Genomic DNA, 16,862 nt, shown 5'->3' on the forward strand with positions numbered 1-16,862 from the left:
GTTTAAAACTGACAGTGTACTTAATATGTGTGAAACATTTTCTTTGCATGTAGAGGTTTGAACAACGCATAGTGAGTTGGATCACATTTTCAGGGACCAGATTTTATTTCACTCCTTACCAGCTACTGAGCCACAGACTATCTGTAATGAGGGACCTGATTGAGGAGCTTTACTGTCAAGAAAAACAGCCTACTATTAAAAGAGGATGCTTCCTGTCCACAAATGAATCATACCCATGAGCTGGGAGATGAGTAGCCAAGAGGAAAACTTTTGAGAGAGTCTGGCTTCATTTGCCTAAGTTTTAACAAAGAAGTTCTGACTATAATACTATATTCGAAATACTTTTAGCATTAAAGAAGGTCAAAGTCCAATTACATGGTATTTATAAGATATATTCCTGAGAAGACACCCTGGCATACTGAAAATAAAGGAATTTTTTAAAATAGACCCATAAAAAGCCAATGAGATTAATACTATACTGCAAAGAGTTTTAAAGAAAAATATTAATAGGGATAAAGAGGGATTATATATAATTTTTAAAAGAAATGTGAAACATAAGGCCACTCTTCTCACAAAAATTTTTGAGACAAGTTTAGTTTGATTTTTAAGAGTAAATTTGAGATGAAAATAATTGGGAAAACCACCACTCTGGTCAGAGTCTCTGCTTTTCTCTCCCCTTTCATTTTTCTTCATCTAGGAATCTTACAAACAGCAGTTTGAAAAGAAAACCTTGTTTTCGTTATTTTCTCATGAATATAGTCATGAGTATATATATAATAGAGCATGTAATAGTCACTCTTGTTTCTAAGCACTCATAAGTAAAATCACTTCCCTGTATATTTGAAAAGTCTTGGTTTTTCACTGGAATGGCATTTAAACTTGAAGGAGTGGGTGATGTCTCCTATAACTTTGTATTTTCCCAGCCCCTTGCCTTGGAGTGAGTAGGTGTTTAACAAATACTGAATAAAGGTCTCCTCTTTCAGGTAATTAGTATTTACATGGGGATCACGGTTAATCTAGCAGATGCTTGGGAACCTTACAAAGCTGCAAAAACGGCTTTAAACAATACCCTGGACCTTTCAAATGTCAGAGAACAGGTAGGTTCTGATTAATCATGAGGATTCTCAACTATATGCTTATGTCATGGGGTGGGAAATGAGCTGAGTAGATTTCCCAAGCGTTTGGAAGATGCCTGCGTAAATATTTTAGTGCAATGATTAATGAAAGGGGAATTTTGAACATTGAAGTAAGAGATAATTATAGATTTTTAACTTATGTGAGCTGTATAAATGGGAGATTTGGGTCCTAAGGAAGATTCAACACCCTAAGATGAACTAGTGTGGCATCTGGCCACAGGTGACTTCATTTATTCTTCTTAAAGACTGTGTCCTCATGGACAGAGCTCCTTTCCCCAGAAGCCAGAATTTTAATGTTTTCATCAGTAGGATTGAGTGTTGAAGATGGTAATTGGATATAGACAGTCAACCCTTTCACTGTAATTTATACTCATCATTTCTGGCATGTGAAGTAAGCACCAAAACCAAAATAAAGACAGTCATCTCCTTAAAGTTGAAATGGCTACATTCTGTCTCTCTGATGAACCAAGGCAGAAGGAAATACCTAAGTAAACAAAAGAATCAAAACAAAATCTTTTTCATGGGGCACATACTTGATACTTCTCAACAGTGATGGTCTTCCTCAGCCTGGCTGTCTGAGTTTTTGAGTTTCCAAGTGTGGATAGAGTGATATTGACTCAAGGAGCTTCAGCATGTTTTATTCAAACAAATTAAATTCAATAAATAATGCACAAAATAATTTCAATTTTGGCATATTTCCCAGAAATATATTAGAGAAAGTGGCGTTTCCATGCTTTCCGGCCTCAGAGCATTAATTTTTCATAACTAAAATTCCTTTCCAAAATCACATCTTCTTATCCATGACATTGCAAGTTCTTAAGAGGCTTCTAATGACACATCTTGTGCTTATTTTAAACTAACCTGACAAGGTTGATGGTGTCTGCCATTCAATTCTTGCTTTAGGAAAGCAGAGTGACCAGATTTCCACACAAGGTCAGTCAATTTTGATGTGCTGAGGTGTATTTTATTAAGCTCTTGTGTGTACAGACTCATCCTTTGAGTGTTTCTGCCTGCTCTAGCTCCTTTGTCAATAATAATAGGAAGAACAAGCAATTTAGCTTCTGCCTTTGTGTCTCTTTACATCCAAGTTAAGAGAAGCAATGCCAGGGAAAAAATGTTCCAGTTTTCCAATTTACATCTGAAGAAGCCAGTACTCAGAGGTTAAATCCAAAGTCATACCAATATTTCTAGATGTTTGCCTCTCAATTCTAAGTCCAGGGCTTTTTTCGAAAATGTCCAATAGGGACTTTCCTGGTGGTCCATTGGCTAGGACTCCATGCTCCCAATGTTGGAGGCCTGGTCTGGGAACTAGATCCTGCTTGCCCCAACGAAGATCAAAGATCCAGTGTGCCGTAAATAAGACCCAGTGCAGCCAAATAAAAACAACTTTTAAAAAAATAAAGAAGGAAAAAGCCCCAGATGTCCAATAAACCACTTGCCTTTGTTGTTGTTGTTGTTCAGTTGCTCAGTCGTGTCCGACTCTTTGCGACCCCAAGGACTGCAGCGCATCAGACTTCTCTGTCCTTCACTGTCGCCCAGAGCTTGCTCAGACTCATGTCCTTCAAGTCAGTGATGCCATCCAACCATGTTGTCCCTTCCTCTTCCTGCCTTCAATCTTTCCCAGCATCAGGGTCTTTTCTAATGAGTCAGCTCTTCGCATCAGGTGGCCAAAGTATTAGAGCTTCATTTTCAGCATCAGTCCTTCCAATGAATATTCAGGATTGATTTCCTGTAGGATGGACTGGTTTGATCTCCTTGTTGTCCAAGGGACTCTCAACAGTCTCCTCCAACACCACAGTTCAAAAGCATCAATTCTTCAGCAGTCAGCCTTCTTTATGGTCCAACACTCACATCCATACATGACTACTGGAAAAACCAAAGCTTTAACTAGATGGACCTTTGTTGGCAAAGTGATGTCTCTGCTTTTTAATACACTGTCTAGGTTGGTCATAGCTTTTCTTCCAAGGAGCAAGTGCCTTTTAATTTCATGGCTGCAGTCACCATCTGCAGTGATTTTGGAGCCTGTATGTTATTTGTCTCATATAGAAATATTATTATTTATCCAGGGATTCATTTGAATATGATTCACTTTCAAGGTGATTCTGTCTTTGAAATGTTACTCAGGTTTTCTTTTCCTTTTCACAGGCAAGCAGATACGCTACTGTCAGTGAAAGGGTGCACGCACAAGTGCATCAATTCCTGAAAGAAGGTTACTTGAGGGAGGAGCTGGTCCTGGACAACATCCCGAGGCTTCTGAACTGCCTGAGAGATGGCAACGTCACCATCCGATGGCTGATGCTTCATACGGCGGACTCAGGTAACACACAAAAGGCGTGACCATGTGTATCACTCCATATATAGGCGTACCAAACCCTGATCTGCCCCGTGATGCCAAGTGGTTTAGCCCTTGAATGAGAATCAAGTTGCTTCTGTAAGGTGGTCATTTTTATGTCAGTTTGGACAAAGCGGTGGCCCACCTGAACAGCCACTGTGCCAGGCAGGTCCTGTTAGGTGCTTGGGAGTGTGAGGACACCTCCCTTCCAGGCTCGAGGAGCTCATCACTGGTCAGACTGGGAAGATCAGATGTCTACCCGTGAAAAAGTGTAGCTGCAAATACAGGTAGAATAAAGCCTTCCCACCTCACCCTTCCAAAGATGTCCATGGCCTAGTCCCTGGACCCTTCAGGCATGTTATATTACAGGGCAAAGTGGATTCAAGTTGCAGATGGAGTTGATGTTTCTATAATCAGCTGGCCCTCAAGTAAGGAGATTATCGCAGTGGGCCCAGCATAATTACAAGTATCCTTATATTGGGAAGAGGGAGCAGAAGAATCAGAACTAGACAGATGGCATGAAAAAGACTCAGGAGGTCCCTGCTGGCTTTCAAGATGGAGAGGGCCACAAGCCAAGGAGTACAGGCAGCTTCTAGATGCTGAAAAAGACCAGGAAACAGTTTCCCCCTGGAAATCACACAGCCCCGCTGATACCTTGATTTTAGCCCAGTGAAGCCCAGTCAGATTTCTCACCTCTGGAACTATGAGAGAATAAATTTGTATCATGTTAAGACACTAAGTTTATGGTAATTTGTTACAGCAGCGATAAGAAGCTAATACAGCTAAAAGGCCAGGCCAGCACTGAAGAGCCAGATGTGTAAAACAGACAGTTGGTGGGGATTTGAGTCCGGAGTCCAGAACAGGAGAGAAACATTGCTTGGGGTGGAGGAGTGGAGGAAGGCTCTTCACGGAAGGCAAGAGCTGACCAGCCCTTGGTACGATTTCACAGTAAAAAGCAGAAAAAAATCTAGACTGGAGAAATGACCAAAGGAAGGACAGAAAAATGTGGGCCCACTTTGCTGAGGAACTGGCTAGATCAGGGTGCTTAATTAAGATAGATGAAATTTTAATTTTTTCTGGGTCATGGTTAGTCCTATTGGATACCCTTTTGTCTGTCAAGTGAGCTTCACAGATCATGTAAAACACTTCCGCAGAGTCCATAAGCCCATGACTTTGAAACCACTGGTTTACTGGTCCTACTTAGGTTGGACCAACACCTGAGCTTATTCAGAGCCGACACAGTTCCTTATACTTATTTTTAATAAATGCTTGATCAGTATTAATTACTAATGAGCTCCCTCATCCAGAGTTGCACACTCCTTTGCCTAAGAGTGCTGCCATTCAGCAGTCCTGGAAAGCCAAGGCTCTCGTTTTTGTTTTTCGCTCAGCAAATTTTTGTAGAGCATCTACCCTAGTCCTACTTTCAATACCTCCTGGTTTTTTTCAGGTGAGATTGTCTCTTAAAAAAAAAAACTGCCCATGCCAAATGATCCTGCGTCCTCCCTGGGTAACGTGGTAGATCCGTCTCCCAGCCCCTCCGGGCAAGGTGCCCTCGACACTGCCTCTAGCTGCCACCTGTCTCTGCTTCCTGTGAGTGCTCAGCAGTGAGAAGAGCAGGTGGACTTCCTCATCCTTCAGCTCTTCGAAAACATGGGGAGTCTCTCCTCAGCCTTCCCTCTTCACGCTGGAAATGACCAGCTTCTTAAATCCTTCACATGAATGCTGCTTTCCACTTTTGTTTTTGTTTTTCATCATTTTGCTTCTTGGCCTAGACCTCTCTCCATTTACCGTTTAATCACAGCATGAATATCAGGGCCAAAGTTTTTAATCATCTCATCGACTAATCTTTAACTAGTCAAGTTTATGTTTTACTTAAAATCCAGTCCTAATTTGACTGACGTTGACTCAGCTTATAATCTTCTTTACCATAAGTCTTACATTCAGAAGCATGTAAACAACTCAAGCCCTCACTTTATCCCATCATAAAGCCAACTTTGGGTTTCTAGTGACTCAGCCTCCTCTTTGTCTTCCAACGACTGTGCCTAATAGCCGTGCCTGTGTTCTGGAAGCCAGTGGTCTCCTGGATTTGTGCCCCTGCCAGCGACCAGCTCAGCTTGCCAGAGTTCTATGCTTTTATCTTCAGCCACATCTGTTTTCCATTTCTGAGCTGGCAGTTATCTGATCTGATTGCACAAGGTCAGGATTTACCAGAAACAAATGATTTGCCTATCTGATTGTGAGTCATATGTGGGAAAACTAACTGCTTATTTAGCTTTTATGGTGTTTTGGTCATGGTGTGCAGAAAGGAAGGTGTATTTCTCATATTCCCTCCTGTTAACCCACTGAAGCTAATTGTTAATGTGCAGTGATGCTTCCTCCCAAAAATGAAAGGAAATTAATATCAGATTTTATGTTAAACTAGAGTTAATAGAAAAACAAATGGAACTCCTTACAGGTTGGACTGTTTTTTTTTTTTTTTCCAGTTTTGTTTTTGTTTTTTAAGTTAGGCAAACCTGAAGCTGAAAAATGGTCGGTGTGTGATCAATGTCATCAGTTCCAATATATTTCTTCCTAGGGAGTTCTGGAGAATGCTTGGTAAATCAGAACTCTGCAGTTTCCCATGAAAACTGAGCACTTCTCCAGGTTGTCATGAGTCTTTTCCTGATGGAGTAACTTGGAAATCAATATATAAAATAACCTTGCTCAAGCTTCACCATAACTGAAGCACCAAAAACACCTGTGATACGTGCTTGTAAAGCGTGGTCATTCTGTACATGCCGGCCATCCTAAGATGCTGGTAGGAGGACTCAGAAAGCCTGAACAAGCACAGTGATACTAGAGCAGCTATGAGGGACCTGGTACCTTAATGGCTATGAACTCTCTGACAATGTTGATTGTCTTAAAGGCTTTTTTGTTTGTTTGTTTATTTTACTTTACAATGTTGTATTGGTTTTGCCATACATTGACTTGAATCCGCCATGGGTGTACATGTGTTCCCCATCCTGAACCCCCCTCCTACCTCCCTCCCCATCCCATCCCTCTGGGTCATCCCAGTGCACCAGCCCTGAGCACCCTGTCTCATGCATCGAGCCTGGACTGGCAATTCGTTTCACATAGATAATTTACATGTTTCAATGCCATTCTTCCGTATCATCCTGCCCTCGCCCTCTCCCACATAGTCCAAAAGACTGTTCAATACATCTGTGTCTCTTTTGCTGTTTGCCATACAGGGTCATCGTTACCATCTTTCTAAATTCCATATATATGCATTAGTATACTGTATTGGTGTTTTTCTTTCTGGCTTACTTCACTCTGTATAATGGGCTCCAGTTTCATCCACCTCATTAAAACTGATACAAATGTATTCTTTTTAACAGCTGAGTAATATTCCATTGTGTATATGTACCACAGCTTAGACACGTGTACCCCAGTGTTCATCGCGGCACTGTTTATAATAGCCAGGACCTGGAAGCAACCTAGATGTCTTAAAGGCTTTGTTTTGACATTATTTGCAGTCTGAGTAGCTTTTAAGTATAAATATTTTGCCTTATCCTATTTTTTCCTTTCATAACATAAATAATTGACCCCATAAATCACTTTCAGCAAATATCAGTATTTTTTATTCTATATACTTTTTTAACACATTTATTTTATTTGAAATGATTTATCTTGGTAACTGATATGCTGACCAGGAAATCAAAACATCTGGTGACTTATCCTGGGTCAGTCACTGCCTGATTTTGTGACCTTAGCCTGGTAGCCATACACTCTCCAGGTCTAGCTGGTGGATAATCCAGAAAGCTCTGAGTATCAGCCATGCCTTTACAGAGAGCATGAGAATGGTCGCAGGCCTGGTTCTTCTGGTTTGAACGTGCCACATCTCTGTGTGGTGACCCTGCTCCCCTTGTTGTGTCCGTGGTCCCCGAGGACATCCCAGGTTCCTTGCTTAACTAGGCTCAGCATGTGTACTTATGCTGTGATTTGCAACAGGAGAAAGATAGAAGGCGCAATCAGCAGAGGGCACAGGTGCCTGGGGTGAAGTCTAGAGGAAACGGAGCACAAGCTTTCAAGAGTTCTCTCCCAGCGGAGTCACTCGGTGCATTTAGTTCCCCTAGCAATGAATTGTGACAGCATGTGTAAAATGCCAACCAGGGAAGCTCATTACAAACTCTGTGTCCATGCTTTTTATTGGGATGGGGGTGGGGGACTCATCAAGACAGCCTCTACCTGGCAGGTACCAAAATTCCAGACTCCCGGAAGGAAAGCAGGTGCACATCATAAAGCACATTGTTTGTACAAAGAGTTAAAGCATGGTGGACCATTCTTATCAGTTCTCAAAATGGTGGGAACCCTTCCAAAATCCAAATCCCTGAATGCCAGCCAGGAGCCAACCTTGCAAATAGGCCTTTTTGAAGATGGCGGTCTCAGGCCTTCTGTGTTAAATCTTTTCTGCACACCTGTGCATAGCTGAATGGCAGAGATCAGTGCCCAACACAAAGCAACTTCAAACAGACAGGACACAAGGAGGCCACCTACTTAGGAAATAGTGCCAAAAGGCTCGACTCATCATTAGTGCCAAAGGCACTGACCCATGGACAGTCGATAATCAACCAACCGCAGGATACTCACAAAATTTGGAAACACTGTTCTCACTTTGCTTTTTTTCATTCAACAGTATATCACAATGACATTCTGTGTCAGATTCAGTGTCATAGTTAGCAGTTCAATTGTACCACCTCCAGCATAGATGTAATATAATTTATTTTACCATCCATCATTTTTTATATACATTTTGCTTATTACTTTTTAAATGTTTAAAAGAAGGGAAATGAAAGTATTTAAGAATCCATCTTACTTATTATAGGTATTTTCTATGCATTTAGTAAATTGGAAACTCTTTTCTCCCCATGTCTAGCCTGTGACCCAAACAACAAACGCCTTCGTCAAATCAAGGACCAGATTCTAACAGACTCTAGGTACAATCCCAAGATCCTCTTTCAACTGCTATTGGATACCGCACAATTTGAGTTTATACTCAAAGAGGTAAAAATATTGAATAAGTGACCACCAAAATCTTTTCTTAATGCTTAAATTTTTTCTTTTTTTTTGAAATTAGGATTTTGTAACTGTGTGTTTGATTCAAACTAAAGATTCTAGCTGTCTGAGATAATTCTTATTTTCAAAGGACGGGATTAAACATTTAACAGGTATTTAGTCTCTACTGTCATTTAGGGATACAGTGATGGGGAAAAAATGTCCCGGATTATGGAGGTTACAGTATAATAAGGAATGTGGATAGTAAACAGAGAATTACACAAATGAAAATGTAAATAAAAGCTGAGGTGTATGCTCTAAAGGAGAGGAACACAGTTCACCTAAAGCAGAGGACCTGTCCTAACTTTCATGGCCTCCCTGAGAAGGGCAGCAGGAGCTTCTGAAGGACGCTGAGCAAGGGGCCTGCCAGAGTTAGCTGAGACAAGGCTGGGGAGCCTGGTGGAGAACACTGCACGGGAGGACAGACTCTGCCTCAGTCCTCTTGGGCAGAGAAGGGCCTGGCCAGTTCAAGGGCCTGAAAGACCAGCTGGCTGGAGGGGAGAGAATAGAACAGAAAGGTGTTAGGAAGCGAGGTTGACAGGTGGGCAGGAGCCAGCCTGTGCTGGGCCTTGCAGGATATTAGTCTTCATCTTAGAAGCCATGAAAACCCATTGGAAAGGCTTAAATAAGGTGGTAGTTTGCATTTAAAAAAGGTTGACCTAAGGACTTTAAGGGATTTGAGTTCACAAAAGGAAATTCTGTGCTGGTTTTACTCCTTGAAAAGGCCCCATGGGCATAATTGGGCTTCCCTGGTGGCTCAGATGGTAAAGAATCTGCCTGCAATACAGGAGACCTGGGTTCGATCCCTGGGTTGGGAAGATCCCCTGCAGGAGGGCATGGCAATCCACTCCAGTATTTTTGCCTGGATAATCAGAGGGGCCAGGTGGGCTTCAGTCCATGGGGTTGCAAAGAGTCAGATATGACTGAGCGACTAAGCACATCACATGGGCATGATAAAAATGGCAGACACCTGGGGTGTCCAGGTTCTACAGAAACTTTGGGGGTTTGGATCAGGTGGCCTCTGGAACTAGCCCCAGACCTTGAAGTTCATTCAGAACCAACACTCACTTTGCCTAAATTAGTCTGAGAGCCACCGTCTGAGATGATCTAGCTTTTTTACCCCCCAATTTGTATAAAGTAGTGATGCTTAAGAGATGGCATCAGAATGATGTTGATTTTAAGTACCTGTTTTAATAATAAACTGGGTTTGACTCAGACTTTCTTAGTAAAATGCCTAAGCTGGATTTTCTTTTAAAAATCAGTAAATCTCTTCTTCAACAGATGTTCAAGCAAATGCTTTCAGAAAAGCAGGCCAAATGGGAGCATTACAAGAAGGAGGGCTCAGAGCGGATGACGGAGCTTGCTGATGTCTTTTCAGGAGTCAAACCCTTAACCAGAGTGGAGAAAAATGGTAATTGCCAGAGAGGAAACATCAGTGTGTTTGAAATGTGTACACAGTTGATTAGAAACCAGCGTAGTAAAAAGTCATTATTGCATTGTCACTGTGTGCTGGGATGTTGCTGATGAAGATCAGAAGTTTAGTTTTGGCTGCCCTAGCCCTGTGCTGCCTTGGGAAATCTCATATTCTCTCTCGACTTCAGGTTTCTTACATATGAAATAAGAAATTGCGGGTTAAATTGGGGCTTCTTATACTCTGGTTCAGAAATCGTATTTTATAGAGTCATAATCCTCCACCTACCACCACAGTATACAAAGCTAGTCCCTTTAGCGTGTCATTTTATGTGCATTGGGGGAGGTAAGAACTTTCATCATCCTCTCAGAAGGATACTTCTCCCAAGAACATTATTAATGACCACTAACAGATGATACCTAGGAGTCTTGTGCGCCAATCCTGTTTGGTTCTTCTTCACTGACACACCTGCCATCTAGTGGCACAAGAGGGGACCTGCAGACTGCTTTGAAACAACGTGTGTGTCTCAGTCCCTCAGTCTGCAGCCCCATGGACTGTAGCCCTCTGTCCATGGGATTTTCCAGGAAAGAATACTGGAATGGGTTGCCATTTCCTCCTCCAGGGGATCTTCCTGACTCAGGGATTGAACCTGTGTCTCCTGCATTGGCAGGTGGGTTCTTTACCATTCACCACCTGAGAAGCCCAACACAGCCGCAGCTTAAGTTTTACTTTGACAATTTTGATCTTGCTTTTTTAGGAAATTGTAACTACAGGAAAATTGTGGTAGCACTTCTAACTTTTGTATAGATAGAATCCTTTCGAATTGCCCCTGAAAGACCATTCTGAGTTTTAAGGTGACAAATTAAACTATTTTTTCTGAGACTTGATATTTGTTTTAACTGTCAGATTTATTTCTGATAAAGTTAATTATACAGTAGAATTGGTTAATAGTATAGATTTTTATTAAAAAGTGTAACTCTGCTGTTCATAGTATAAACTTGTGATTACTGTATTTGGCTCTTGTTGATTTATTTGATGCTGAATGGTTGATCCAAAATATATTTCTAAATTCTGTTATTATTCCTACTGAGGCTTCCCTGGTGACTCAGATGGTAAAGAATCTGCCTGCAGTGCAGGAGACCTGGCTTTGATCCCTGGGTCGGGAAGATCCCAAGGAGCAGGAAATGGCAACTGACTCCATTATTCTTCCCTGAAAAACTTTATGGACAGAGGAGCCTAGCAGACTACAGTCCATGGGGTCATGAAGATTGAGCAACTGGGTTCACACACGCACAAGTAAAAGCAGTCTGCAGTCCCCTCTTGTGCCACTAGATGGCAGGTGTGTCAGTGACGGAGAACCAACCAGGATTGGAACACAACTCTTAGGTATCATCTGTGTTAGTGGTTATTATTATTCTTGGGAGAAGTAGACTTCTGAAAGATCATGAAAGTTATTCCCTCCTATTGAAAAAAGTTGACCAGTTTTGATGATATGATATAAATTGGCAACAGGTTTCACAGGTCACCCTATTGTATCTTAAAAAAACAAAGAACCTCCAGTACCAATCTAACCAGATAAGTTGTCTAAAATCAGGCACATTTCTCTATTCTAGTCTCTTTTAGATTCTTATAAATATAAGCATTGTTTCAAAGATCATTCAAAACAATATACTGTACTTTTTCTGGCTGTATAGCATATTTCAGCTTAGGAAGTACTTTCACAAATGTTTCTTGTTTGATCCTTACAACCCTGTGAGATAAACATCTTTATCCGTATTTTATGTGTACAGAGACCAAAGCTTTAAAAAGTAATCACTAGCCAAAAGTAACAAAGGGACAAAGCCTGGATCTCAGCCATCACCTCAGACTCCAAATTTTTTGTTCTTTCTTCTACAGCATAGCTATCCTTTGGTCTTACCAAAAAAAAAAAAAAAGTTTAAAATTGCAACTAGTTTTCTTCATGTCATGTCAGTTTTTTTTTTTTATTAGAGTGTAATTTCTTTACCATCTTGCGTTAGTTTACGCTATACAACAAAGGTAATCAGCTATATGTGTCCCTATATCCCCTCCCTCCATGACCTCCCTCCCACCCTATGTCAATTCTTTTTTTTAATACTTTTATATACTTTTTTTTTTTTTATTATGCTGGGTCTTTGTTGCTGCACAGGCTTTTCTCTAGTTTGGTGAGTGGAGGCTACTCTAGTAGCTGTGGCACATGGGTTTAGTTGCTCAGTATGTGGGATCTTCCTGGATCAAGGATCAAACCCATGTTTCCAGCATTGGCAGGTGAATTTTTAACCACTGAGCCACCAGGGAACCCAGATGTCAGTTCTTAAAATAACTTAGATTATAAACTTTTAAGTGATTTTATTAAAGTGAAATCATTCCATTGATGACATACGAAGAACCCTTTAGCTAATTAACTTGGTGAGGTGAGAAGAGCAAAGGCTTTGACTCTGAACAGTTTGCATACCCTAGCTCTTCCATTAAGTGACTCTAAGCCACAGAGGCTCTTCATATCTCAAGGTATCAGCATTCTTACGTGAGAAATGGCTTTTAATTCTACTCCATAGATCTTTGTGAAGGTTAGATGAAACGACGCTTAAACCCTTGCCTGATACACTGAGGGTGTCAGAGCGTGTTAACAGCACTCACCGTCTCTGCCTTAAGAAATGCCAGCTGGTTTGTGAGTGCAAATGGCGCCCCCTAATCCATTCAGACTCCTCACAGCTCACCACTCACATGTCAATCTCCTACACGTTGGTCCCACTTTGCCCTCCAAAACGTGCCATTGCTCTTTGCCCCAAAGCTTCTGCTGTGTCTGTCTCTTCATCTAGAGATAAATAATCCCTCTCCCCCTCTGCCCCTGCAGACCTTTACCCATCCTCCCAGCTCTACGATAATCCTTCAATTCCTCCCCGACCCCTCCCTTCCCCCACTGCCACCTTTGCACCCTTTCTGCCAGGTGTTATAAACTCTTTGTGTAGAAAGTTTCATCACTTTTACTAGGTCATATGCCCCACACATTTTTGTTGTTACAATTTGGAGAATTCCTGAGAACAGTTGATAGATAACATAGTAGAAGCTTTGTCAGAACTGGACTTGTGAAAGATTATTAAAGTCATAGCCACTGCTACAGGTGTTCTAGGATTTCAGTAGTCTTTTCTTGTTTCTATATTAATAGAAAATCTTCAAGCTTGGTTCAGAGAGATTTCAAAACAAATATTATCACTAAATTATGATGATTCTACCGCCGCGGGCAGAAAAACTGTGCAGCTAATACAGGCTTTGGAAGAGGTAAGGAGAGTCTTTAAATGACAGTTCTTGGATCATGAACCATACTTTTGACCTACACAGCAGTCCTGGAAACATATTTAAGAGACTATTTAATCAGAAGTAAAAGCAGTGTAAGTGAATATATTCACTGTGATATTATATACAGTGCCCTAAAATTGGGAAAATAACTAAATGATAATAAAGAGAATGGTAGTGAAATTTATGATATTTCAACTTGCAGAAACATGTGTATAGTCTTGAAAAACTAATCATGAAGACAATATAGAGACATTGGGAAAACTATGATAAGGAGGTAAAAGCAAAAGCAAATTTCCATTATATGCACCATTTTTAGGTTTGTAAAAAATGTGTGCCTTGGGGGAAAACCTAGAAAAAGATACACAAATATAAAAATAGTTGTATAATGATCATATGCTTAAAAATGATGTTTTGTGGAAAAGAAAAGTTTGTTTTTTATCTACTGAAAAATGACTGTCAAAGGAGGATCTTGCCTTCACACCTTTAAAACTTGTATGTTTAACCAGGAAAATAAACAAAAGGATCAGAACAATAAGCATATACTGTATTATCTAAAAAAAAAAAAAGATCCATCCTCACCTGGAACCCTGTCCAATTTAAATGTGCGCGTTAATCCTTTGCTTATAAGCTCTTTCTTATTTTTGCAAGGGTTTTAGGATGCCCACTATTACAGCAGCATAGTATAATGCTCCATTGTTAGCATGCCAGTTTCCATAACCATTCTGGAACAATTGCTCACTTGTGCTGTTTCTATTTTGGTTGTTTTTGGATTTTCTAGTTAATAGTACAACTTTAAACAACTTTATAAATCTGGGGTGCTTTTTCTCTTTTGTATTATTTCTTTTGGCTTGTAGTGCATGCCTATTGAATTATATAGTTTAAAATGTCAGAACACTGTGGAATCATTATTTATTAAAGAGTTCATCAAAAGAACTTAAAATGTACAAGTGCCCACTCCTTGGTTGTGGCATGACTTATTTTGTTTTTTAGCAAGCCAGCAAATCTGCAGAATTAGAATTTTCCAGTATATATTTATTGATATTGAAGTGGAAAATGGGAGTATTTCTTATTATGTTATACATGTATGGAATAAGCAATAGTGGAACATTTTCTAATTCTAGAAATATATACATTGTTTTCTGACTTGGCTTGTACATTTCTGAAATTATAATTTGAAATTAAAATTTTGCCAAGAATATTAGTTAAGTATTGCGCTTTATTTGAAGTGTTTTCAAAGAAAAATGAACACCATGCAGGCCGTTCAGAATGTTAAAATCCAGTGTGTTTATGTACCTCAGGTTCAAGAATTTCACCAGCTGGAATCAAATCTGCAGGTGTGTCAGTTTCTTGCTGATACTCGAAAGTTTCTCCACCAAATGATCCGAACCATTAACATCAAAGAGGAGGTCCTGATCACAATGCAAATCATTGGGGACCTTTCTTTTGCTTGGCAGTTAATTGACAGGTAATGTGGACAACCTGATGATAATCCTTGATGGAAGCCACTGTGAACATCATCTTACCACTGATATCTTTTTGCAGCTTCACATCTATCATGCAGGAGAGCATAAGGGTGAACCCATCCATGGTCACTAAACTCAGAGCTACATTCCTCAAGGTAAGCAAGTAACAGTAAGATCACATTTGCAGTTTCCAAGCAAGTGTTGACCTTCATTTTTACCTCATTCATTAATTCAGTCCAAGATCTCATCCTTTTAGAAAGTTGGACAATTTTAAGTATTTTTATAAACTGAAAACTTTAAGCAAATTTTTCATGAGCGTGTGGTTGGCAAAAGATAGGAGAAATAAAGTTTAAATTCATAATAGATGTTGGAATGTCTTACAAAAATTGTTTTTAATGAAGAAATTGATTTTTTATAAGTTTTACCAATATACTAAAAATGTACATCCTTTATTCCCTAGACATGAATAAAATCCTTTTACTTATTCACTTAAAAAAATTCTTGTTGAGCTTCTGCTATATTCTAGGATCTCCTATAAAGATTAGGGAAGGGGACTCTGTTGGTGATTCAGTGGTTAAGACTCCAAGCTTCCAATGCAGGGGACATGGGTTCAATCCCTGGTCAGGGAACTAAGATCTCACATGCCACATGGCTCAGCCAAGAAATAAAATTTAAAAATATAAAGGTTAGGTAATAATGGTGAATAAAACAGGCATGGATTGGCCTTTCTCTCAAGGTAATTTCATTTAGTGATAAATGGACAAATAATTTACTCGATGTCTTCTGATGAAATTACCATATATATCAAGTCTGAGGGGCACTTTCATATTTTAACATTTCTGTGACTGAGATAGGTTGTAGATGATGGCATACCATAATTTAGTTGTCAGCATGTGTGGTTTTTTTTTTTCTGAGCAGTGCATCAAATAATGGCACTTCTTACAAGCCATATCATCTTCGATTAGACTCAGTGTAGTAGTCCATCAATCAGAATGTCCAATCTCCATAAAGAAGTAGCTGCCTCTGTAGCTCAGTGGCTCAAACTTGAGTGTGCAGGAGAATCACCTGGAAGATGGTTAGTAGCCCAGATTGCCAGGCCCCACCCCCGGAGCTTCTGATGAAGTAAACCTACGTGGGGCTCGAGAATCAGCATCTCTAACAAGATCTCAGGTGATGCTGACGCTGCTGGTCCAGCGACCACAACTTGAGAGCCACTACCGTAGCAGATAACTGTCATTTTACATTATAACCTTGTCAGAAGCTGTGAACTGATGAAGTTCAGTCATTGTTGCTGTCTTTTGAGCGAAGCCTCGGAGCTTCATTGTATGTTACCGCTTCTAGAAAGGGAGATTCCTAGGACTTTCTGAAACAGGGAAACAGTGGTGTCTTATTTTCCTTCCAGCTTGCCTCTGCCCTTGACCTGCCCCTTCTCCGTATTAATCAAGCAAATAGCCCTGACCTTCTCAGCGTGTCTCAATATTATTCTGGTGAATTGGTGTCCTATGTGAGAAAGGTAAGAAATGCATCAAGGTGATACTTATTTTAATGGCAAACTAACTGCTATTTTAAATACAAATGATGTGCTTGGGGCCCTGAAAAAAGTACACCTGTTATTCTTTTCCCTTACTCCTCTTTTTTATTGAAGTGTATTTAATTTATGATGTATTAGCTTCAAGTGTGCAGCAAAGTGATTCAGTTCAAGACCTTGCTCTGTAGTAGGTCCTTGTTGTTTATCTGTTGTATACATAGTAGTTGTATATACTTTTCCTTAATTCTTAATTTGATTCCAGAAATTTTCAGTACCTGAAAATAAATTTATTCTTACTGGTACTGTGGGTGTGCAGATATGTTTTTACTTTCAAAGAACTTGTATACTTATTTTTTAAATGGTGATGGCATTAACCCCCATTTTATAGGTGTAGAGATTGAGAAACTTAGATCTTGGTAGCTTCTTCAAAGTCACAGATGGCGACTGTGACTAATTGGAACTTAAAGTTTTCAGGAGAATTTTGGTCCTTGTTTCAGTAACTTAAGGTGTAACTTAGAGCCACACAGGCCTGGATTCAGAATTGTCCTGTGTCACATACTAGCTGAAGGCTCTATAGCCATGT

The 16,862-nt window shown here is 40.1% G+C and overlaps 1 protein-coding gene across 3 annotated transcripts in view; it reads left to right on the forward strand.

The window, feature by feature from the left end:
* WASHC5 (WASH complex subunit 5) overlaps nt 1–16,862 on the forward strand; it is a 56,352-nt gene that overhangs the window by 12,273 nt on the left and 27,217 nt on the right. For all 3 annotated transcript variants that reach the window (XM_020897062.2, XM_020897063.2, XM_070477013.1), the window contains exons 8-15: nt 984–1,097; nt 3,282–3,453; nt 8,384–8,511; nt 9,844–9,973; nt 13,158–13,270; nt 14,587–14,753; nt 14,831–14,906; nt 16,154–16,264. In XM_020897062.2, coding sequence (XP_020752721.2) covers nt 984–1,097; nt 3,282–3,453; nt 8,384–8,511; nt 9,844–9,973; nt 13,158–13,270; nt 14,587–14,753; nt 14,831–14,906; nt 16,154–16,264 — 1,011 coding nt within the window. The remainder of the gene's footprint in view (nt 1–983; nt 1,098–3,281; nt 3,454–8,383; nt 8,512–9,843; nt 9,974–13,157; nt 13,271–14,586; nt 14,754–14,830; nt 14,907–16,153; nt 16,265–16,862) is intronic.

The sequence above is a fragment of the Odocoileus virginianus genome, chromosome 15, assembly GCF_023699985.2.
Source record: "Odocoileus virginianus isolate 20LAN1187 ecotype Illinois chromosome 15, Ovbor_1.2, whole genome shotgun sequence".
NCBI lineage: Eukaryota > Metazoa > Chordata > Mammalia > Artiodactyla > Cervidae > Odocoileus > Odocoileus virginianus.